At 40.6% G+C, this 19,248-nt stretch overlaps 1 protein-coding gene across 1 annotated transcript in view; it reads right to left on the reverse strand.

Annotated features, from left to right (window-relative positions):
• Positions 1-9,241: 9,241 nt before the first annotated feature.
• LOC109917255 (FRAS1 related extracellular matrix 2) overlaps positions 9,242-19,248 on the reverse strand; it is a 223,505-nt gene continuing 213,498 nt past the window's right edge. The window contains exons 21-24 of the mRNA XM_048598312.1: positions 17,387-17,513; positions 16,231-16,418; positions 15,743-15,889; positions 9,242-11,813 (exon numbers count right to left, since the gene is read on the reverse strand). Of these exons, the coding sequence (XP_048454269.1) occupies positions 11,313-11,813; positions 15,743-15,889; positions 16,231-16,418; positions 17,387-17,513 (963 nt within the window). The 3' untranslated portion in view covers positions 9,242-11,312. The remainder of the gene's footprint in view (positions 11,814-15,742; positions 15,890-16,230; positions 16,419-17,386; positions 17,514-19,248) is intronic.

Genomic DNA, 19,248 nt, shown 5'->3' on the forward strand with positions numbered 1-19,248 from the left:
TCTCACACAGAACCTCTCTCATACACACACTGTCTCTCAAGCACACATGCACACGCACTCTCTCTCCCCTCCACACCACACTCTCTCTCTGCCCCCTCTCTCACTCACACACACACACTTTCACACACATGTGAATCTATGGGGTGAATCTGTATTTGCAGATATGTTCTATTTTGTTCAAAACACACAATTTATAGACAGTCAGTCAATGTGGCATTTTATAAATTCCAACTTTAGAAATAAAACTAGTCTACCTCCAAACAAAAACATAAACAGATTCTAAACAAAGCCTCACATTTAATATGCATTGCTTGACCTAAAATGTCACCTCTTCTTCCTCAAAGGAATTCGGAGATTTACATATACATATTAATCAATTAAAACCTCCTGATTAAAGATCTAACAACATCTTAGGTTTCAGAGATAGTAGGCACTGCAGATGCTGGAGAATCTGAGATAACAAGGTGTAGAGCTGGATGAACACAGCAGGCCAAACAGCATCAGAGGAGCAGGAAGGCTGACGTTTCAGGCCTAGACCCTTCATCAGAAATGGGTTTAGGGTCTAGGGAAGAAGGATCTAGGCCCGAAACGTCAGATTTCCTGCTCCTCTGATGCTGCTTGGCCTGCTGTGTTCATTCAGCTCTACACCTTGTTATCTCAACATCTTAAGTTTGTTTAGTACATCCTCATCAGTGGTGTGACCCTTTGATCTTTTACTTATAAATTCTGCGTCTGATACTATCTCTCTCACTAACACCTGAAGAAGGACCAAGGCTCCGAAAGCTTGTGTTTTCAAATAAGCCTGTTGGACTGTAACCTGGTGTCGTGTGATTTCTGACCTTCACTTACAGGATCCATATCCCTCTATTCCCTTCCCATTCGTGTATTTGTCCAGGTGCTTCTTGTCTGCTTTTACCACTTCCTCGAGTAGCACATTCCAGGCACTCACCATCCTTTGTGTGAACAACTTGTCTCACACATCTCTTTTAAACTTCCTCCCCCTGCACCTTGAGCCGGTGTCCACTAGTAACTGACCTCTCCACCCTGGGAAAAAGTCTCATACTTTCCGCTCTATCCATGCCATCCACAATCTTATAAACGTCCATTAGGTTGCCCCTTAACCTCCTGTGTTAGGGGGCACAGTCATCTTGTTGTTATTTCTCCAGCAATTTCTGGGCCATGAAATGCTTTTACAATGGCTTCGAACATGAGATGAAGCTACTGTTCCTTTCAGTAGACAATAGGTAGTTAAATAAGAAAGGATAAAAGAGCAACAGTTGCAGGACTGTGCTCATGAATGTACCTTTGTACATATACAAGGAAAATTCAGGCCTCTAATTACTGGCATTTGAATAGGAGTGTAATGTCACCAGTCCTTCATTCTGTTTTATCTGTTCCTGTTGTAAGCATGTAAACAGACTTTGAGGGCTCTTGTGGCACAGTGGTAGTGTCCCTATCTCTGGAATCATTCAAGTCCTACCTGTTTCAGAGATGTGTGATAGCAACTCTGACCTGGTTGATCAGAAAATACCTGTAAACAAACTATGGCAATATGATTAAACCGCATTGCATTTTCAAACTAGGGATCCATATAAACATCAGATTTCTGTATCTGTAAACTATTTTTCCTTTGGACAGTGTGTCTTTCAGATCTTAGCACTGAGTTCTCCAGGAACATATCAATACTTGCAGAATGATTCCAACAAGAGAAGCATGAAAATCACAACCTATAAGAGAAGCCGTGAAGTTGAAAGGTTTCAATGCCCATTCCCTAGATAACAATCTCAATAATCAAAGGTCATATAAAGCCATACAGTCATACAGAATGCAAATGAAACCTTCAGTCTAACTCATCCATGCTGACCAACTTTCCCAAACTAAACTCTTCCCACTTGCCTGCATTTGGGACATATCCCTTTAAACCTTTCCTATTCATGTATCCATTCCAATTGCCTTTTAAATGTTGCAACTGTACCTGCATCCACCACTTCCTCTGGCAGTACACCCCATATACAAACCAGCCTCTGTGTGGAAAAGTTACCCCTCATGTCCCTTTTAAATCTTTCTCCTCTTACCTTACAAATATGCCCTCTAGTTTTGAGCTCCCCCACCCTACGGAAAAGACCTTTGCTATTCACCTTATCTATGCCCCTCACGATTCACTTTGCCACAAATCATACTCTCCAGAACGAACATTTTTCTATACCTTAAAGAAATGCTTTAGAAATGTCCTGTGGATTACAATCAATGACTTAAATCCTTTAATGTTACCCACTTCAGAGCTCGATTTTCAATGCTTTTCCTGCCTTTGGTCACATTGTAAATTCCTCTTGCCAGTGAGTAGACAAAGTGGAATACAAACATCTGATAGTGGTAGGAGTGGAAAGAGAAGAAAGCATTTGAAAGGCAATAAGTTTCAGAATCTTGTAGAGGAAGGGCAGAAACTCAGCAACAGATTCAAAACGTTAACTCTGTCTCTCTCTTCACACTTCTTGCTGGACCTCCCGCATTTGCTGTGTTTGTTTCAGATATCAGCATCCACAGTATTTTGGTTTTGTTGTGGAGAGAATGGTTGCTGGACAAAGCAGAAGCCTTTCAAACAAAAGTCAGGCACGTAGCATGTACTTGGGAAGTGGACTTGATGTGAGATTGAGAAGCAAGTAGGGTCAAGAAGTTAATGAAAGAAAGGGAGATCAAATTGAAGCGAAAACTGAAATTGCTGCTGATGAGGAGCTACTTGGTAAAAGCAGGTGGTAGATAATTCAATCTATTTTGCATATATAAGGTCATTTGCTCTGAGAGGTGGAATCATGTGGAATGGCTAAAGGTGATTGAGGCTACATTTATTAAAAAGCTATTTAAAATATCATGCACCAAAATGTCATTGAAATGCAGCAACTTGAGTTACATTCCTGACCTGGTCAGAATGCTTTCCTCTCTGGTCATTGCAAGACCAATGAGCAGCAAAGCACTAACTATATAAAAAAAACTGAATACCACCTGAGATAGTAAGAACTGCCAATGTTGGAGTCAGAGATAACACAGGCTTTGCAGTAGGGTTATAACTCAATCAGAGATAGTACTTCACAGTGGGGTTATAACTCACTCAGAGATAGTACTTCACAGTGGGGTTATAACTCACTCAGAGATAATACTTCACAGTGGGGTTATAACTCACTCAGAGACAGTACTTTGCAGTGGCGTTATAACTCACTCAGAGACAGTAGGACCCTGAAGAAGGGTCCCGACCTGAAACGTCAACTTTCCTGCTCCTCTGATGCTGCCTGGCCTGCTGTGTTCCTCCAGCTCCACACCGTGTTATCTCTGAATACCACCTGAACCAACATAGCACAAAGTACCAGAAATCTTACTTAGTCTGGACTAAGTGTTCTCAAGGCATTAGCTGCTGAGCCAGTACTTGATCTTAGAGTGTTTTGGGGAACTAGACTAAGATAAAACAAAGAACTGCGGATGCTGGAAATCTGAAACAAAAAGCAGAAATTGCTGGAGAAATGCGGCAGGTCTGGTAGCATCTGTGGACAGAGAAACAGAGCTAACGTTTCAAGTCCAGTGACCCATCTTCAGACTAAAATCTGGTTGCTGCAGGGTTCACTGCAGGACCTGGCAGTGGACAGTAGACTGGCCCGAACAGCATTTCCGAGTACTTGCACTAGGTTGTTACGACCTGCCCTTCTACACCATCACTATGTATATCCACATGGACCACTCAAAGTTACTGCACCACCTTGAAAGCAAGGCCGTGCCTCAGGCTGAGGATCAGTCCCTGGGCTATATAACCTTGAGCCTACCTGGATGACCAGGGGAATCAGAGTGAAGGCCATGCAGCTGAGCCAGCAACTGGAGATTGGGTTTATTATCGACCTGGGAACCAGCAGTTCACTGTGCACTGTAAGTATTTTACAAATATTAAACCTGAAAGTGTCGGAACAGAAACTAAATGCTGGTGTGCTTCTGAATGCATACACCGTGCTAAATTGCAAATTGAGGTCGTGCTCAGCAACGCTCCTCAGGAAGGGTCTCAATTTGTAAAACCTCCCTGAAACAAAACGGCAGGATATCTGTAGATACAATTTATCAGAAATCACTATTCCTGAAATGTGATTGGACATGTACTGCACAGGTCCACTGCAATTTCCGGGATCAGACACATGGTCTATAATATATATCTCTGTGAGATCTCCACCTATCTCCACTTCTCCTCACAGTGATCTCTTCTTCAAGGATCAGATAGTCCACATTGCCAATAGATCAACAGGTATTAGGAAGTCTTAGAGTCATAGAGCATGGAATAGACCCTTTGGTTCAGCAAGTCCAAGCCGACCATGTTCCCAAGCTAAACTGGTCCCACTTGCCTGTATTTGGCCCATATCCCTCCAAACCTTTCCTAATCATATACTTATCCAAATGGTGTTTTAAACGTTGTTTCTGTACCTGCATCCATTATTTCCTGTGGCAGTTCATTCCACACACGAACCACTCTGTGAAAAAAGTTGCCCCCATGTCCTTTTTAAAACTTTCTCCTCTCACCTTAAAAATATGCCCTGTCGTTTTGAACTCCCCCATCCTAGGGAAAAGACTCTTGGCATTGGCCTTTTCTATGCCCCTCATGATTTTGTAAACCTCTTGTGCAGCAGTGAGTAGCATTACCTGGCTCTGACCCAGAACATCTTGGTTTGACTCTCACCCCACGGATCTGACGACCATGGAAAATGCATTTTTCACATGGCCAAACAGGCTGAGTACAAAATTCACCCAAATGACAAGTGGTAACAGCAGGAGAGAATCCTGGTCAGCCATGTGATGGTAAGAATGTTGGAGCTTATACCATCGCTAGTGATTGTTTCGGAGTATAACAGGTAGGTAAAGGTGCATGTAAGCACAATCCAGACCTCATGACAACCATAACACCATTAGGCTGTTATGAATACTGCCACTTGACTCAAGAATCAAACAAATATCACAGACTTCTAAAAAGTTCAAATGCATATTTCAGATTTGCTTTAAGATTTTCAGGAACCAAACATTCACAATTGAACACATGCCAAGTGTCAGACCTACCCTAAACACCTGCAGCGGAGTATAAAGATTGTAACTGAGTTGCAATGAGTTGCAAGCTTGAATTCTTTTTCGCTCAGTTAGATATAAGCTTCTTTCTCCAAAAGGGCCAGGCATGTAGTCCACCAGAATACCAATGTAGATAGTGTGTCCCTCAAGCTGCCCCAGTAGTAAACTGTCAGGATCTTGGAAAGCATCATAAGATGTAAAAGGAACTGATGTATTCAAAACCAACATGATTGGTTAAAGAAAGAAATCAAGACAGCCTCATCTTTTGTGGGTCACATGAGGAACTCACCAACGACAGCTGGGAGAAAATAATCTTTCCAAATTATGGAGGATTGAATCAATGTGATGGAGCAACCGTACGATGCATGTCAACATGCTGAGACATGGGAAAATTAGAGTTAATTGTGGAATTCTATCAAACAGTGGGCAGCACTGATGGATCAGGAGAGAAAGGCAGCAAATGCCTTCTGGAAATAGAATCTTGGAGAAAAGAACATGTTTATTTTATGCTATGCATTTTGCAGAAAGAAGTTAAAATTCAGATTACCCAGTCACATTTGTTTCTTTCTGTACAAATGGAGGCTATAGTGGAGAATTAAAATTTGTTTTGAATAACTTAGATCAGTTCATTCTGCAAGATTTTGAAAAGGAAGGTCAGAAGTTTTCGACAATGAACAAAGTGTGACATAAATATAGTTAATGGACAATGGGATCTTTCATAGAAATTTAGGCATTTGTGGCAATGCAATTAGAAAGTTTAAAAGGTGTTGTTGACCAGAAATTATTCTTGTTAAATGCTTTCTTTGTAAATGTCTCGAGTACTCTCCAATTTGACTCTTCTATTTCCTTTTAATTCATAGGGATGAAAGTACCATGATTTATAACAACAAGTCACAGAGCTCTTTTGTCTGTTGCAGCTTTATGACGGTCACAGGATTGGAGCTTGCACAGCTAAATACTTAACCACTGCTGTTTCAGAGGCATTGGAGGCCACGAAATAGAACTGCCAGCATATTGACATTCTGTATTAAAAGCAAAGTACTACAAATGCTGGAGATCTAAACTAAAAGCAAAATGCTGGAGAAACTCAGAAGAACTGGCAGCATCTACACAGAGACGAATAGTCATCGAGTCATACAGGACAGAAACAGACCCTTCGGTCCAAACAGTCCATGCTGAACATAATCCCGTACTAAACTAGTCACACCTGTCTGCTCCTGGCCCATATCCTCCAAATCTTTCCTTTCGGTACATCAAACAAGGGTAGGGCTTATACAATTAATGGTAGGGCCTTGGGTAGTGTTGTATTCCGGAGGGACCGAGGGGTGCATGTACATAATTCTTTAAAGTTTGTGTCACATATAGACAGGATGGTTAAAAAGGTTTTTGGCACGCTTCCCTTCATTGTTCAGTCCTTCGAGCATAGGAGTTGGGATGCTATGTTGAGGTTGTAGAGGGCATTGGTGAGGACACTTCTGCAGTAATGTGTCCGGTTCTGGTCGCCCAGTAATAGGAAGGATATTATCAACAGTGTTTGCATTTCAAGTCTGATACGATTCTTCGAAGAAACGTTTATTTTTTCCTTCACAGATGCGGCCAGACCTACTGATTTTCTCCAGCACTTTCTCATTTTACTTCTTGAGGTTCTGTTCTTCGTTGAGTGTCAGTTTAGATGTTGAATAAGGAACTTGAAAAATAACCTCTGGCTAACATTTGACAAGAGGATAGTTTCTTAATCTCCACATCATGCAAACTACGCGTGATGAGTCCATGACAATTACTGTCTGACTGTCAGCTGGGATTGACTTTAAATAACCACAGGTTATCTCGTCGGGAACTCTTAACCATTCACGTAAAAAATACTTGAAAAAGGTTAACTGGCTGCAAAACAGAAGCCATGAAATGATGTGTGTGAGAAGTCATAGTGTTTTAAATATTACTTTCACAGGGTAATTATAGGTATAAAAAAGCATTCAGCCTATTTTAGCTTGTCCAGAAATAATGTTCAGTTTCCCTATTCCAGCATTCAATTATTTCTTATAATTGCTGGGTTTTCATCTCCCCTACTTTTCTCTGGAATCTGCACTTTATATTGATCATTCTTTATCTGAAAAGAAATTCCTGAAATCAGTCAAAAAGATTTCTTTTACTTGTTTAATGTCTTGTCACCCCATTCTACTCTTCCTTTCATTGAATCAATGCAAAATTTGATTGTGTCTGTTTTTCGCCTGTTTTAACTCTTTTAAGCTGGTCATAATCATTTCAATTTTCATTTGCACTAACAGGAGGCACATATGAGCAGACATTGGAGAGAAATAAGATTACTTTAAACGGCATATTTGGGCTAGGCTGTGTAACTATCAGTGTACTGCTTGACTGCAAGCTTGGTCAGTGTTGCTGCTCCATAATATTCTAAGTAGCGAGGAGGATAGCCTGAGACTACAGAATGATAATAGACTGGCTGGTCAGATGGGCTGAACAATGGCAAATGCAATTTAATTCAGGAAAGTGTGAGGTGGTGCATTTTATAAGGTCCAAAGACAAGAATGGTAGAACCCTGGGAAGTACAGGGGATTAGAGGGATCCAGTGCACATGTCCATTGATCATTGGAGGCTGAAGGATATTTACTTGCTTTTATTAGTCAAGGCATTGAAAATAAGATCAAGGAGGTTATGAGGGAGCTGTATGCCAAATTATTTTAGGCCACAGCTGGAGCACTGGGTATAGTTCAGGTCACCACAATGTAGGAAGGACGTGATTGCACTAGAGAGGGTGTAGCAGAAATTTACCTGCATGTTGCCTGGGTTGGAGCAATTTAGCTATGAAGAGGGACTTGATAGATTGTAGTTGTTTTCCTTAGAACAGAGAAGGCTGATGGAGAAATCTAATTGTGCTGTACAAAGTTCTGAAGAGCATAGACAGAGGAGATAGGGAAAAACTTTTCACCCAGAGGGTACTGGATATCTGGAACTCACGACCTGACAGGATGGCAGAGGTGTGAACTCTCAAAATACGTACAAGGCTACAGGCCGTGCCAGAAAGGCATCTTTCTGTGCTGTATAAACTTTATGACCCTCTCTTTATCATGGTATGAGCGCTTTGCCATAAGGCACTCAAACAGTTTTTGCTTGGGTTGCAAACTCTAAACGAATGTAGTCCTGGAAATGTCTTCATATCCTGCCCCTTCATGTTCCCACCACTGGTTGCCCAAGACAGTCATCCTCGCAGCACACCATATTCCCATATCAACTGGAATTTTGAACAAATTCTTTGGCACCCAATTAAACGATTCTCGAGAGCCAATCAATGAGCCTTTCTTTTCAACTTTTTCATTGTATGGAAGCACTTATTTTTATTCAATGCACACAACAGTGTCCAGGAGAATAATCGGCAAACCCTGGAAACTCTTCGCCAATCCTAAAGTGTTGGCTTTGCAGCTAAAAGTTAAGCAAGTAAACTGATGTCCTCATCTCCAGGTTGCTCTTCATTAGCTCATGTCCAGAAAGACATTCATTTTGGTACCAGGAAGATGGGCAACAAAAAGCAAAGTGACAAGTTGTTTTCTTTAGCCAAATGAGTTGTCACTCACAAACCGACAACAGGAAAATTGTGAGCCAGGAATTTCCTCAAGTCTACTCCTTTGCTGAAAGTGCTGTGTTAACGCCATCAGTCTATGCAGGGAGCTTTTGACTGCACTTCCAACCAAACTGTAGTAGATAAGGAACAGCTCTGAGAAAATTCCAGCAAAACATACATGGCAGTGCTAAGAATTTAATACATAGGGATCTTTACCATGACTGAGTTCACTCATGGGAAAAGTGATCATTAAGCTTGTGTCAAGACTTGAGTTCATTGTATGTTCAATGTATCATTAATTCATGTGGAATTGGCAAGGCATTGATCTGAAGACCAAACTAAAGATCTGTCATTAACTTCTCCTTTCAACACTCTTGCAAGGGTGAACAGGAACAGGTTTACTGGGAGCATGGTAAAGCAAATTCCATACATCCCTTGTAATTGGCATTACAATGGTGACTTTGACTTGTGATTGTCTTCCTTTGATTAATTACATTGTTAAAATAGAAATGTAGCATGAACTGAGGGAAAAACAAAACATACTCTTAAAATCAACTTCATTCATTATAAGTGGGAGAAAGAATTTTTATTTGAATGCAATATGAACACATTCCTAAAAAAGAAAGGAAGGGTTAAAATTATTATTTTTAGATGCAGCTTTTTACACTATTCCTAGAAATGATTTTTGCCAACTTTATACTTGCTGGCCTGTTACAAATAGGTACAATATGCAGCCAATAAGTTTAATACTGACTGCTTCTCAGGAAAGCAAAATTCAATAATCCCACAATGGAACAATTGGATTTTCAAACAACGCTCCAAACACAACAGGCTAGTGATGTTAAGGATACAGCAAAATGTGTAGAATAACTAAATCATCCTTTTAAGCAGAATGGATAAATTCTATTTCCACAGAGTGCATAGTTTTCCCACTCCAAATGAACAGTTGGTATTGTATATAAAGAATTACAATGGCAAATGTAAAACAGATTACTAATAGTGCCTAAGAAGTAAGAAATTAAAAAATGTCAAGTGAACAGTGAATTATTTTAGGCTTTTCTGTTGTTTATACACAAAGCACCTACAGCATTCCTAAGGTCCACTGTTACCATCAGTTGAGCACTTTGAAGCATTTCTGTTATAAAATTTGTCACTACATATTCTATTATGAAACTGCCATGTTTACACTGCAGGCACACACAAAGCTAAGTAGCCAGTGTGCTGTTGTCAATAGGATCTCAATAAAATATAACACTTTGTATGTGAAATTTTATATTACATCCACTCAAAGTGTGAAGAAAAATAGTCTAATTCTAATCCTATGGGAGTTGTTTCTGGAGGTGATTTGAGGTTTTACAACATGAAAATGAAGTACTGGTAGTCACAGATGAATTACTGGTGATAGTACTAATTTGAAGTGATGAATTAAGGGAAACAGAAAATATCAAAATCTATTGGCTTTTTTGTGATTTCTTTTCCTATGACATGATGGTATCAATGCACTAAGTAGTCAAAGTGACAATACTGTATGAAGCCACACGTAATTACTGAAGACCTAATTATTAGGTCTATTCTTGCATCAGTGCAGAGATTACCTGGTCTTGGTCTAAAGCTATTCTGTGAGGAAGTCTAAAGTTTACTTCACTCGCCACAATGTAGAAAAAAGTGATGTGGTGAGTTTTTATTTAAATTTGAGGAAGTCACATCCTTGGCCACCAAGGACAGTTACAACTAGCCTGCTAAACATTTACATACCCACCATCTGCTATTCCCTCATGCAGCACAAGATAACACTTAGTGACAGCAGTATACATGCAGTAAATACACCTGCTTGCAGATTAAAGCATAATATGAGACATGAAATGAACAAGCTGAACCTGTACAAGAATTTCAAATAAAGACACAAAACAAGAATGCACCATGTGGATAACTTACAGACCACAGGATGTGCAAGCTAAAGCGCCTCAATATTCCCAAATGAAAACAACTGACATCTCTAGATGATTTTCTTTTTAAGTATTTATAAAGGTTTATCAGGAGATGCAAAGATTATAATGCACTTCCCTTGGAACTATTCTGCTATTCCATGACTGGTTAGCCTTCCTGTCATTTGTCCATGCTGCAATATTCTTATATAAAATGCTGATTTATTCATTTATGAGCTAGAAACAAACAGAATAAAAAAGTGATTCATTGAGTCTTCTAACTACTGCACCTCCAGTCTTTACATCATCTACATAAGTTAATAAATCTCCTTATCAATAGGAAAGGACTAATAGCACCTTTGGATAGTTGTCTTTTAATCCTGTTCAGAGGAAGCAATTTAAAAAAAAAGATGGATTCCCCTCACACATAACCCTTGGCTGCGCCCCAACCCCCTTCCCCACATGTGATGCAGTCTGTGCAGTGCCTCTTGATATACAGTGCATTTCAGGTCACTTGCTGAATTCTGTGCAAAGGTGGTACCTGAGACCCATGATCTAGTTCCTGTGAATGCAATGTTGCATGGGTTCCAAAACCAAACATTCAAGTACAGCTGGAGTCAAGTGACTACAGTAATTGGATAAATAATGTTCTGGTCTTTGTAATAAGGCACAGTTCAAGTCCTCTGAGGCACTTTGGAGTTGGCTGCAATAAAACTTGATGTTGATCACACCTCAGAACTGTCGCTGTGATAATTCTGTGCAGTCATGGTCTGGATTCTGCATGATTTCTTGTACGCTCCCTTGTCTGATTGCTTTCTGCGCTTCAATAGGACGACAATGATAATGACGACACAAATAGCTAGTATTAAGGCTGCAATGCCTCCAATAATGGGAACATTGCCAATTTTGTCACCTCGGTCATTTGGTGACCTAGCAACAGCTCCTTCAGGGTGGATCTCTTCCTCGACAACCTTCTTCCTGTTGCTGCGGTCTAAGGCAATATGTTGAATGTTGGTTCCTCTGTTGTTCTCGATGCCGATGTCCTCAGCCAGTACGGGGGTTTCTTTAACTGATCGCCGTTGGCGTGAATGCCCCACAGAGCTCACACTTCCAGAATGTGAAAGAATATGATGTTCCACACTTCTCTTTCCAATGCCTCTGCTAGCAGTGTCCCTAGACCGCACAGTGTAAATGGCATGAATATACCACTCACGACCAGCAGCCACCTAAAGATGAAATATAACATGATGATTCAGATTTCAATGCAGCAATCTCAACACTTAAAAACACAGTTCAAATAACTGGACCTGACTGAAGAGATAAAATAACTTTAAAGTGGCCATTAACCATTTTATTTCGCATCAGAGAACATGTTTAATGGCTATTTAAAATAGATTTATCTTTTACAATGGAATTGTATCTGAGTCTGCAAAAGGAAGCCAGAGAGGAAATAGTGGATGTTCTGAGGATCATTTTCTAATCATACAAGATACAGGTGAGGTAGCAGAGGTGGGAAGTCTGCTCGTGTTGTATTATGATTCAAAAAGATTGCAAGGGTTAGGCCAAATAATTACAGGCCAGTCAGTCTGACCTCAGTGGTGGGCAAATTGCTAGAATCAAATCTACCAAGAGATAGAATTAACTGTCACGTAGAAAGGCTACAGATTATTCAGGGATAGGCAGCACGATTGCTTTTTTTAAGGGAAAACCATATCTTACTAACTTGATTGAATTCTTTGAGTAATTAACAAAGAAGACTGAGGAAGGGAGCACAGTGGATGTTGCTAACATGGGTTTTAGTAAGGGTTTTGTTAAGGTCCCACATGGCAAACTTATTAAAATAGCAAAGCTTAAGGAATACAGGGGAATCTGGTGAGTTGGATCCAGTGACAGAAAATAATGTGTAATGGTCAACAATGTTTTTGCAAATAGAAATTGGTTTCCAGTAGTTTTCCAATGGGGTTTAGTATAGGTCCTTGCTATTTATGGTATATAAAGACCATAGGATCAATAAGATGTCGAAACAGAAGTAGGCCATTCATCTCACCCAGTCTGCTCTACCATTTAATGAGATTGTGGCTGATTTGATAACCATCAACTCGTTTTCTGCCTTTTCCATTGATGCAGCGCTGGAACTACATAAGACACAGGTTATCCACAGCTGGAATTTTGTGTATAGTTTGGTCACCGCAGTACAGGAGAGACACATTGCTCTAGACAGAGTACAGACAAGACATACAAGAATGCTGCCATGGCTTGAGAACTGCAGCTATGTGGAAGATTGGATAGGCTAAGGTTGCTTACCTTAGAACAGAGGAGGTTGAAGAGTCACTTAATTGAGGTGTATAAAATAATGAGGGGCATTGACAGGATGAAAAGGGATTCTCTTGCTTCCCTTCCTGGAGAGGTCAATTAAAAGGGGCCACAGGTTTAGATTAAGAGGGAACAAGAGAATATATGTTTTTACACAAAGGGTGTCTGGAACTCACTGTTCAGATTGGTGGTTAAGGCAAATCCTGCAATACATTTGAAAGGAACTTGAACTGTACCTGAAGCATTGTAAACTGCAAGGCTACAGATCAGGTGCTGGAAAGTGGTTATCTGGATGGGTGGCTAGTATATTCAGCTGGTACAGAAATAATGGGCAGAATGGACTCGTTCTGTGCCGTAACTTTATTTTACTTCCATGGACTAATTATATTTTTTAAGTTCAGATTCAAGCTAGAATACTGCATTCACCTTTGGATCCATTCTCAGGTTAAGATACAATGGCACGGAAGAGGTACAATACAGATTTGTAAAAAAACAAATAGAAAAGGTATTTCCACTTGCGTAAGAGTTCAGAATAAGAGACCACAACTGTCCGATGTAGCATCATGCAGCTTCATCCTAACATCGCAATGCACTTTATGCACAAGAAGAAGAGTGGAAATCTGGAATTGCTGGGTCAACTGAAATTTTTAAAACTGAGACTGATTTTTTTTGTTGTGTTGGATGTATGGGATATGGAGCAAAGGCAAATAAATACAGCAAAAGTACAGATCAACCACAATTCAGTTGAATATCACACAAGACTCTAGGGGCTGAATGGCCAGCTCCTGTTCCTATTAATGCTGAGTGGTTTTTGTCAGGTTGTGAGATTTGTATTGAACCTGTTGGATTTTACAGCAACCAGAGACCTTCAGTGGCAAGTAACTCAGACTCTAACAGAAATGCTAACAAATTAGTGAACTGGCCATTGTATTTTCCAGTAGGCTCTCTCAATGACTGCCTATCTTTGGATTTCCCAATACACAATGGCATTTAAGATTGACAATTCAGGTTGCAATATAAACATTAACTAATTAAAATTCAAACACATTCTATTGCAACAATCTATTATGAGCATAAACCACCTGTTGTTGTGAAGGATGTCTCAGTCTCAGTGGAAAATTTATTATAAATACCTCAGAACTGCAGCGATGAATTCCCGCAGAAAATAAACAAGTTAGGGGATGGCAGGCACTAGCACTAGTAAATTAATGACCATTGTTTTGTTTTACCACTGAATGGGATTGAGTACATTAAACGAAGCCCAGAAAAAAAATCTGGTTAGTGATAAATTTATTTGCTGGCTCTAATAAAAATGATCAGAAATAATTGAAGATTTAGCTAGGTACAGACCTAGAAGTTACATTGATAATTGGCAAAATAAGAGAATTCATCATTCAGAATAAGGCTGCAGAGTATTTAGAAGAAAATCTCCCAGTAAGAAGGAGACAACATATCTCAGAAAATGCTTAAGCACACAATTAGGCCGTTTGGCCCATTACGTATGTGCCAGTTCTCTACAAGGGCAATTCACCTAGCTCTATTCCCCCATTTTCTTCCTGTAGCCCCCAAAATCATTTTCTCTTCAGATAATAAGTCTATTCTCTTTTGAAAGCCTTGACTCCCAGGCTATGTGTTTCGTATTATTTTATTTAATTCTTAATGGGTGTGGGTGTCACTAGATAGGTCAGCATTTCCTGCTGATCCCTACTTGCCCTTAAGAAACTGGTGGTGAGCTGCCTTCTTGAACCAGTGCAGTCCATTTGCTGGAGTTGTTCTTTCGGGAGGCAGTTCCAGGATTTTGATCCAGCGACACTGAAGGGATGGTGATATATTGAACTCAGGATAGTGAGTGGCCTGGAAGGAAACTTGCAGGTGGTGGTGTTCCTATGTTTCTGCTTCCCTTGTAGATTGAAGTGGTTGTGGGTTTGGAAAGTTCTGACTAAGGAGCCTTGGTGAATTTCTGCAGTTCATCCTGTACATGGTACACACTGTCGCTACTAAGTATTGGTGATGGAGAGTATGAAAGTTTCTGGATGTGGTGCCAATAGAGTGAGCTGTTTTGTCCTGGATGGTGTCAAGCTTCTTGAGTGTTGTTGAAGCTGCACTCATCTGGGCAAGTGGGGAGTCAGGAGCTGATTGACTTACTGCAGGATTTCTAGCCTCTGAATTATGTTTGTAGTCACAGTATTTTTATGGCTGGTCCAGTTCAGTTTCTGGTCAATGGTAACCCCCAGAATGTTGATAATGGGAGATTCAGTGATTGTAATGCCATTGATGTCAAGGGCAATGCTTACGTTCTCTCTTACTGGAGATGGTATTATCTGGTACCTGCCTGTGCAAATGTTACTTTGTGGGGTTACCTGAGGGTTTACTTTGTGCTATTGTGTGGTGTGAATGCCAGCTCTCTGATTTAGCTGGCAGGCCTTGGGACAGACTGCCACCCTTAACAGGGAAGGCAGCCCTGGCTCTAGTCATGTAAAGGCCGCCACCAACAATATCCAGATCTGAATTTGGCTGCCCACAGAAGTGGGGTCATCCCCTGCTTTTGGCCCCTGCTGGTGATGCAACTTCTGCTTCCTCAATAGAATTCAACTAACAATTTTTAGAGATAAAAGAAGTCTCAGTCCTAGAAATACCAAAGCAATGAAATGATGATGCCACCAACGACACAATATCCGATTTTTTTGTACCTGCACCTGATGTGACCTTTAAGACCAACTTCGTGGAACACTTTAGGGCAGTGAACCATGTTGATAATCCTTGTGCTGATCGCACCTTCCAACCAGCAAGTCAAGAAAGGTACTGTCTGCATAAATAAATGCAACAAACATGAGTTTCCTACCTGGAAGAGTGGGGAGGAGTCTATTCGAAAGCCATCAGATCCAGGTTGTCTGGAAAGTGCAATTGCTTCAGGATCATCTATTGCAAGTTTAGCATTGAATGCGACATTTCCAAAATATGGATCCTGCGTCTCAGGCTGAGCTTTATCCTATTCAAAAGAGCAAAAGTTACAGTACATCATTGAAAAAAATGCTCAAGCTACATTTGAGGAGGTTGATTATATTGAATTAAAAGCAGCCCAGAGAACAGTTTCCAACAATAAAACAATGGCTTCCAAGAACAGCAACAGCAATGATGTTTAATTGATGAGCAGTGTTGGCAGCATAGTTAACATGCATAAATTCACCTTTTCTCTCTCAACATTTTACTCAGCAATCTTCTCCTTACTCGTCCCACAAAACTTATGGATGTATTCTACTGAAGTTTCTAGGCACAGTGACAATGAGAAACATGAGTGTTATTTTCAGCCATCTGAAATAATTGACTTACCAGGATTTTGAACCTGTACAAGAGAGAAGATGAGTCAGCCAGGCAGCCATATTCACTATTTATTGGGTCGTACTTGGGCACATAACCATCAGCTCCTGTACACAGAAACACCTTCTCAATACTACAATGGAAAGAGTCTCCCAGGTTCTGCACAGGATCAACCATCACACGTCCATAGACAACTGATCCTGCAGGGGAAATAAATTTCAATTAGGAGTCTGACGGACTTTGTATCGTATTACCAAACTATTTCCCTTCCCAGAAAGTTTTTGTTTGCTATTTTAGTATGCATATCATTCCACTTGCTATGAAATTTCCGAAGACAGCCAGGAAATGCACACCATTTTCAGGCCTCGAACTATCTAAAGCAGCAATTAATCATTGTGTCACACTGTAGCTGCATGCTCTGACTTTCCCTTGCTCCATCTGGATACAACATTTCGTTTTTCAATAGTGTGTACTGATAATTTGACCGGAGAAAGATTCCACAGAACAATACAGCATGTCATAATATTAGTGATTTGTTTATCAGGTAAACTAGGGACAGTTTTTCCAGTGGAATAGTCTTCCAAAACATTCTCGTTGTGTTGTAAGGACGCTCAACAGGGTACAAGTGCAAAACTGTTGCAAATAACTTTATATTGTATCATTGGGATGACATCAGCAGCCATGCATCTTTATACAAATTTCACTGCAGATTTCACTGCTCTTGTGAGCTGATCCTGGCAGACACCACTGTTGGCACTTGTTAGAGCTCTCTTGAGTTGACCTCATTGAGGGTTCTAAGAGGAGAGCACCTCACTTGTGTAGGGTGGGCAGATATGTTTTTCTGTCTTGTCCTTCATTGGCTAACAGCATTTTCTATCTAGAAAATTTGATGCTTAACCACCAATGGAATGGGAATTGGGAAGAGAGAGTGAAACAGCACGGGAAGGGGGAAGACAGTGTATTGGGGAAGAAGGATTGTTGAGGCTTCTCTCCCAAGTCCCCACCCAGCCATACATGGTGTCAAGTTTTAAGAGAAAAAATTACTGCCTTAGAATAGATTACACAGTCTTTAAGGTTGTGTGTAAGGACTGGATTATTAAACAGTGTTCACTTTCAGCCTGTTTTTTTTTCTCTATCAAGAAACCGGTAAGTGGCCCAACTTCCATACCTTCTGTGAAAGCGACATCACTGCCTTCTCCAAATCCCATAGAGCCATCAGACAGCCAGAGACCCCTCCTATTTAACAGGAACATTTGAGTATTCAGGCTGAACTCAGCAGCAACTGGATCACTCACCTGGAAGCAGCAGATAAAACCAGTAAGTCATAAAATAGTTTGTGACAATGCAGAAGGAAGAATTTCAAACTTCATGGGGACGGGGCAGAAATTTTGCTTCATGCCCCTAATAGATGCCAACAGCTCTATGGCACAAATATATCAGTTGTTCAATATCCCATTAACCGCTTTGCACAAAGATGCCCAGGATGTAGCATGGATTGAAAAAAATGCACGGGCCCCTCAAGGTACAAGAGCATCAAGGTAGCTAAAGGATCAGATGTAAGCCGTGCACTCCTGCTGCATTCAGTCGTGAATAATGCTGGATGATTAAACACTAACAAAAGGAGAAGGCTTCACAAATATCCTCATCCTTAACGACTGAGGAGTCAAACACATCAGCACAAACGACAAAGTTGAATGTTACTATCTTTAGCCACAAGTACCGATCCAGCTCAGTCGCCTCCTGAGGTCCCCACCTCCACTCCCACTCTTTAATCAATTTGATTCATTTCAAGAAATAGCTGAAGGCACTGCATACCACCCTGATAACAATAGAATTCTTAAGACTTGTGTTCCAGAATTAGCTGTGTCACTGGCCAAGCTGTTTGAGTATAGTTACAGCACTAGTAATTAAACTATCATTGTGACGAATTGCCCAGATACATCATGTCCACAAAATACAAGCCAAATCCAAACACATCAGCCTCCTCTCGATTATTAGCACATTAGAATGTGTCAATGATAGTGCTAACAAGGTAAAATCTGTCCACTGAAATGAAGCTTGGATTCTGCCTGGGCTAGTTAGCTCCTGACCTCATTGCAGACTTGATTCAATCATGGACAAATTAAATATGGACTTGAGAGGTGTGGTGAGAGTAAATACCCTTGACATCAAGGCATCATTTGGATTAGGGTTAACTGTAGCATCAAGGAGCCCAGGCAGCACTGAAGTCAATGGGATTAGGGGGAAAACTTTCTACGGGTTAGAGACATACCTAGCATGAAGAAGATAGTTGGTGGAAATCAACAGGACATCTTGCAAGAGCGCCTACTGCTAGTCTGGTACGAACAAATAATTTGAAGGCTCTTGTGCACAATAGTAGAGAGCCAGGAGGCCTGGGTTCAAATCCCACCTGCTCAGAGGTGTGCCATAACATGAACAGATTGATTAAAAATACATAATGAATGATTTTGATACCAAGAAACAGAAAGAAATGGCTATTAAAAACTACTGAGGTAGGCTCTATGGAGGTGGAGAAGAGATGTTTGGAGAGAACTCCAGAGCTTTGAGCGACAGTCCAGTGCATGTGCAATCCTTACCCGTGCTCTTCATGTTAGATGAGCTCCCTGTACCATTGCTAACTACAAGGTAGATTTGCTGCCACCTTCCTCTTTCAAAAAAGGGATCTACAGGGCTTGCTTTCTCTCATGTAGCATAGGAAAACCATTTGCTAGTCTCATGAGATGAAGCTCTTGTTTTAAATAAGATATAGGTTCTGCATGAAAGCAATTATGTACAAGTTGCACTGACGTGATAGACATTATTAAAGACCATGTAGATCTTACTCCTATGAACTCCTGAGATGTGCCCCCACCAAGCCTGAATGACATCATTCTAATGGGTGCTTAAGGTGCTCCTCAGCATTAACCCTTTCACAAGTTGACTTCGTTACATAACTGCCATTAGTGGTGTAATTGAAATTGCAAAATGCCAGAATTAGAGGAGTCCCAAGACCTCAAAGGCTTGTAAGAC

This window comes from Rhincodon typus, chromosome 6, assembly GCF_021869965.1.
Source record: "Rhincodon typus isolate 14 chromosome 6, sRhiTyp1.1, whole genome shotgun sequence".
NCBI lineage: Eukaryota > Metazoa > Chordata > Chondrichthyes > Orectolobiformes > Rhincodontidae > Rhincodon > Rhincodon typus.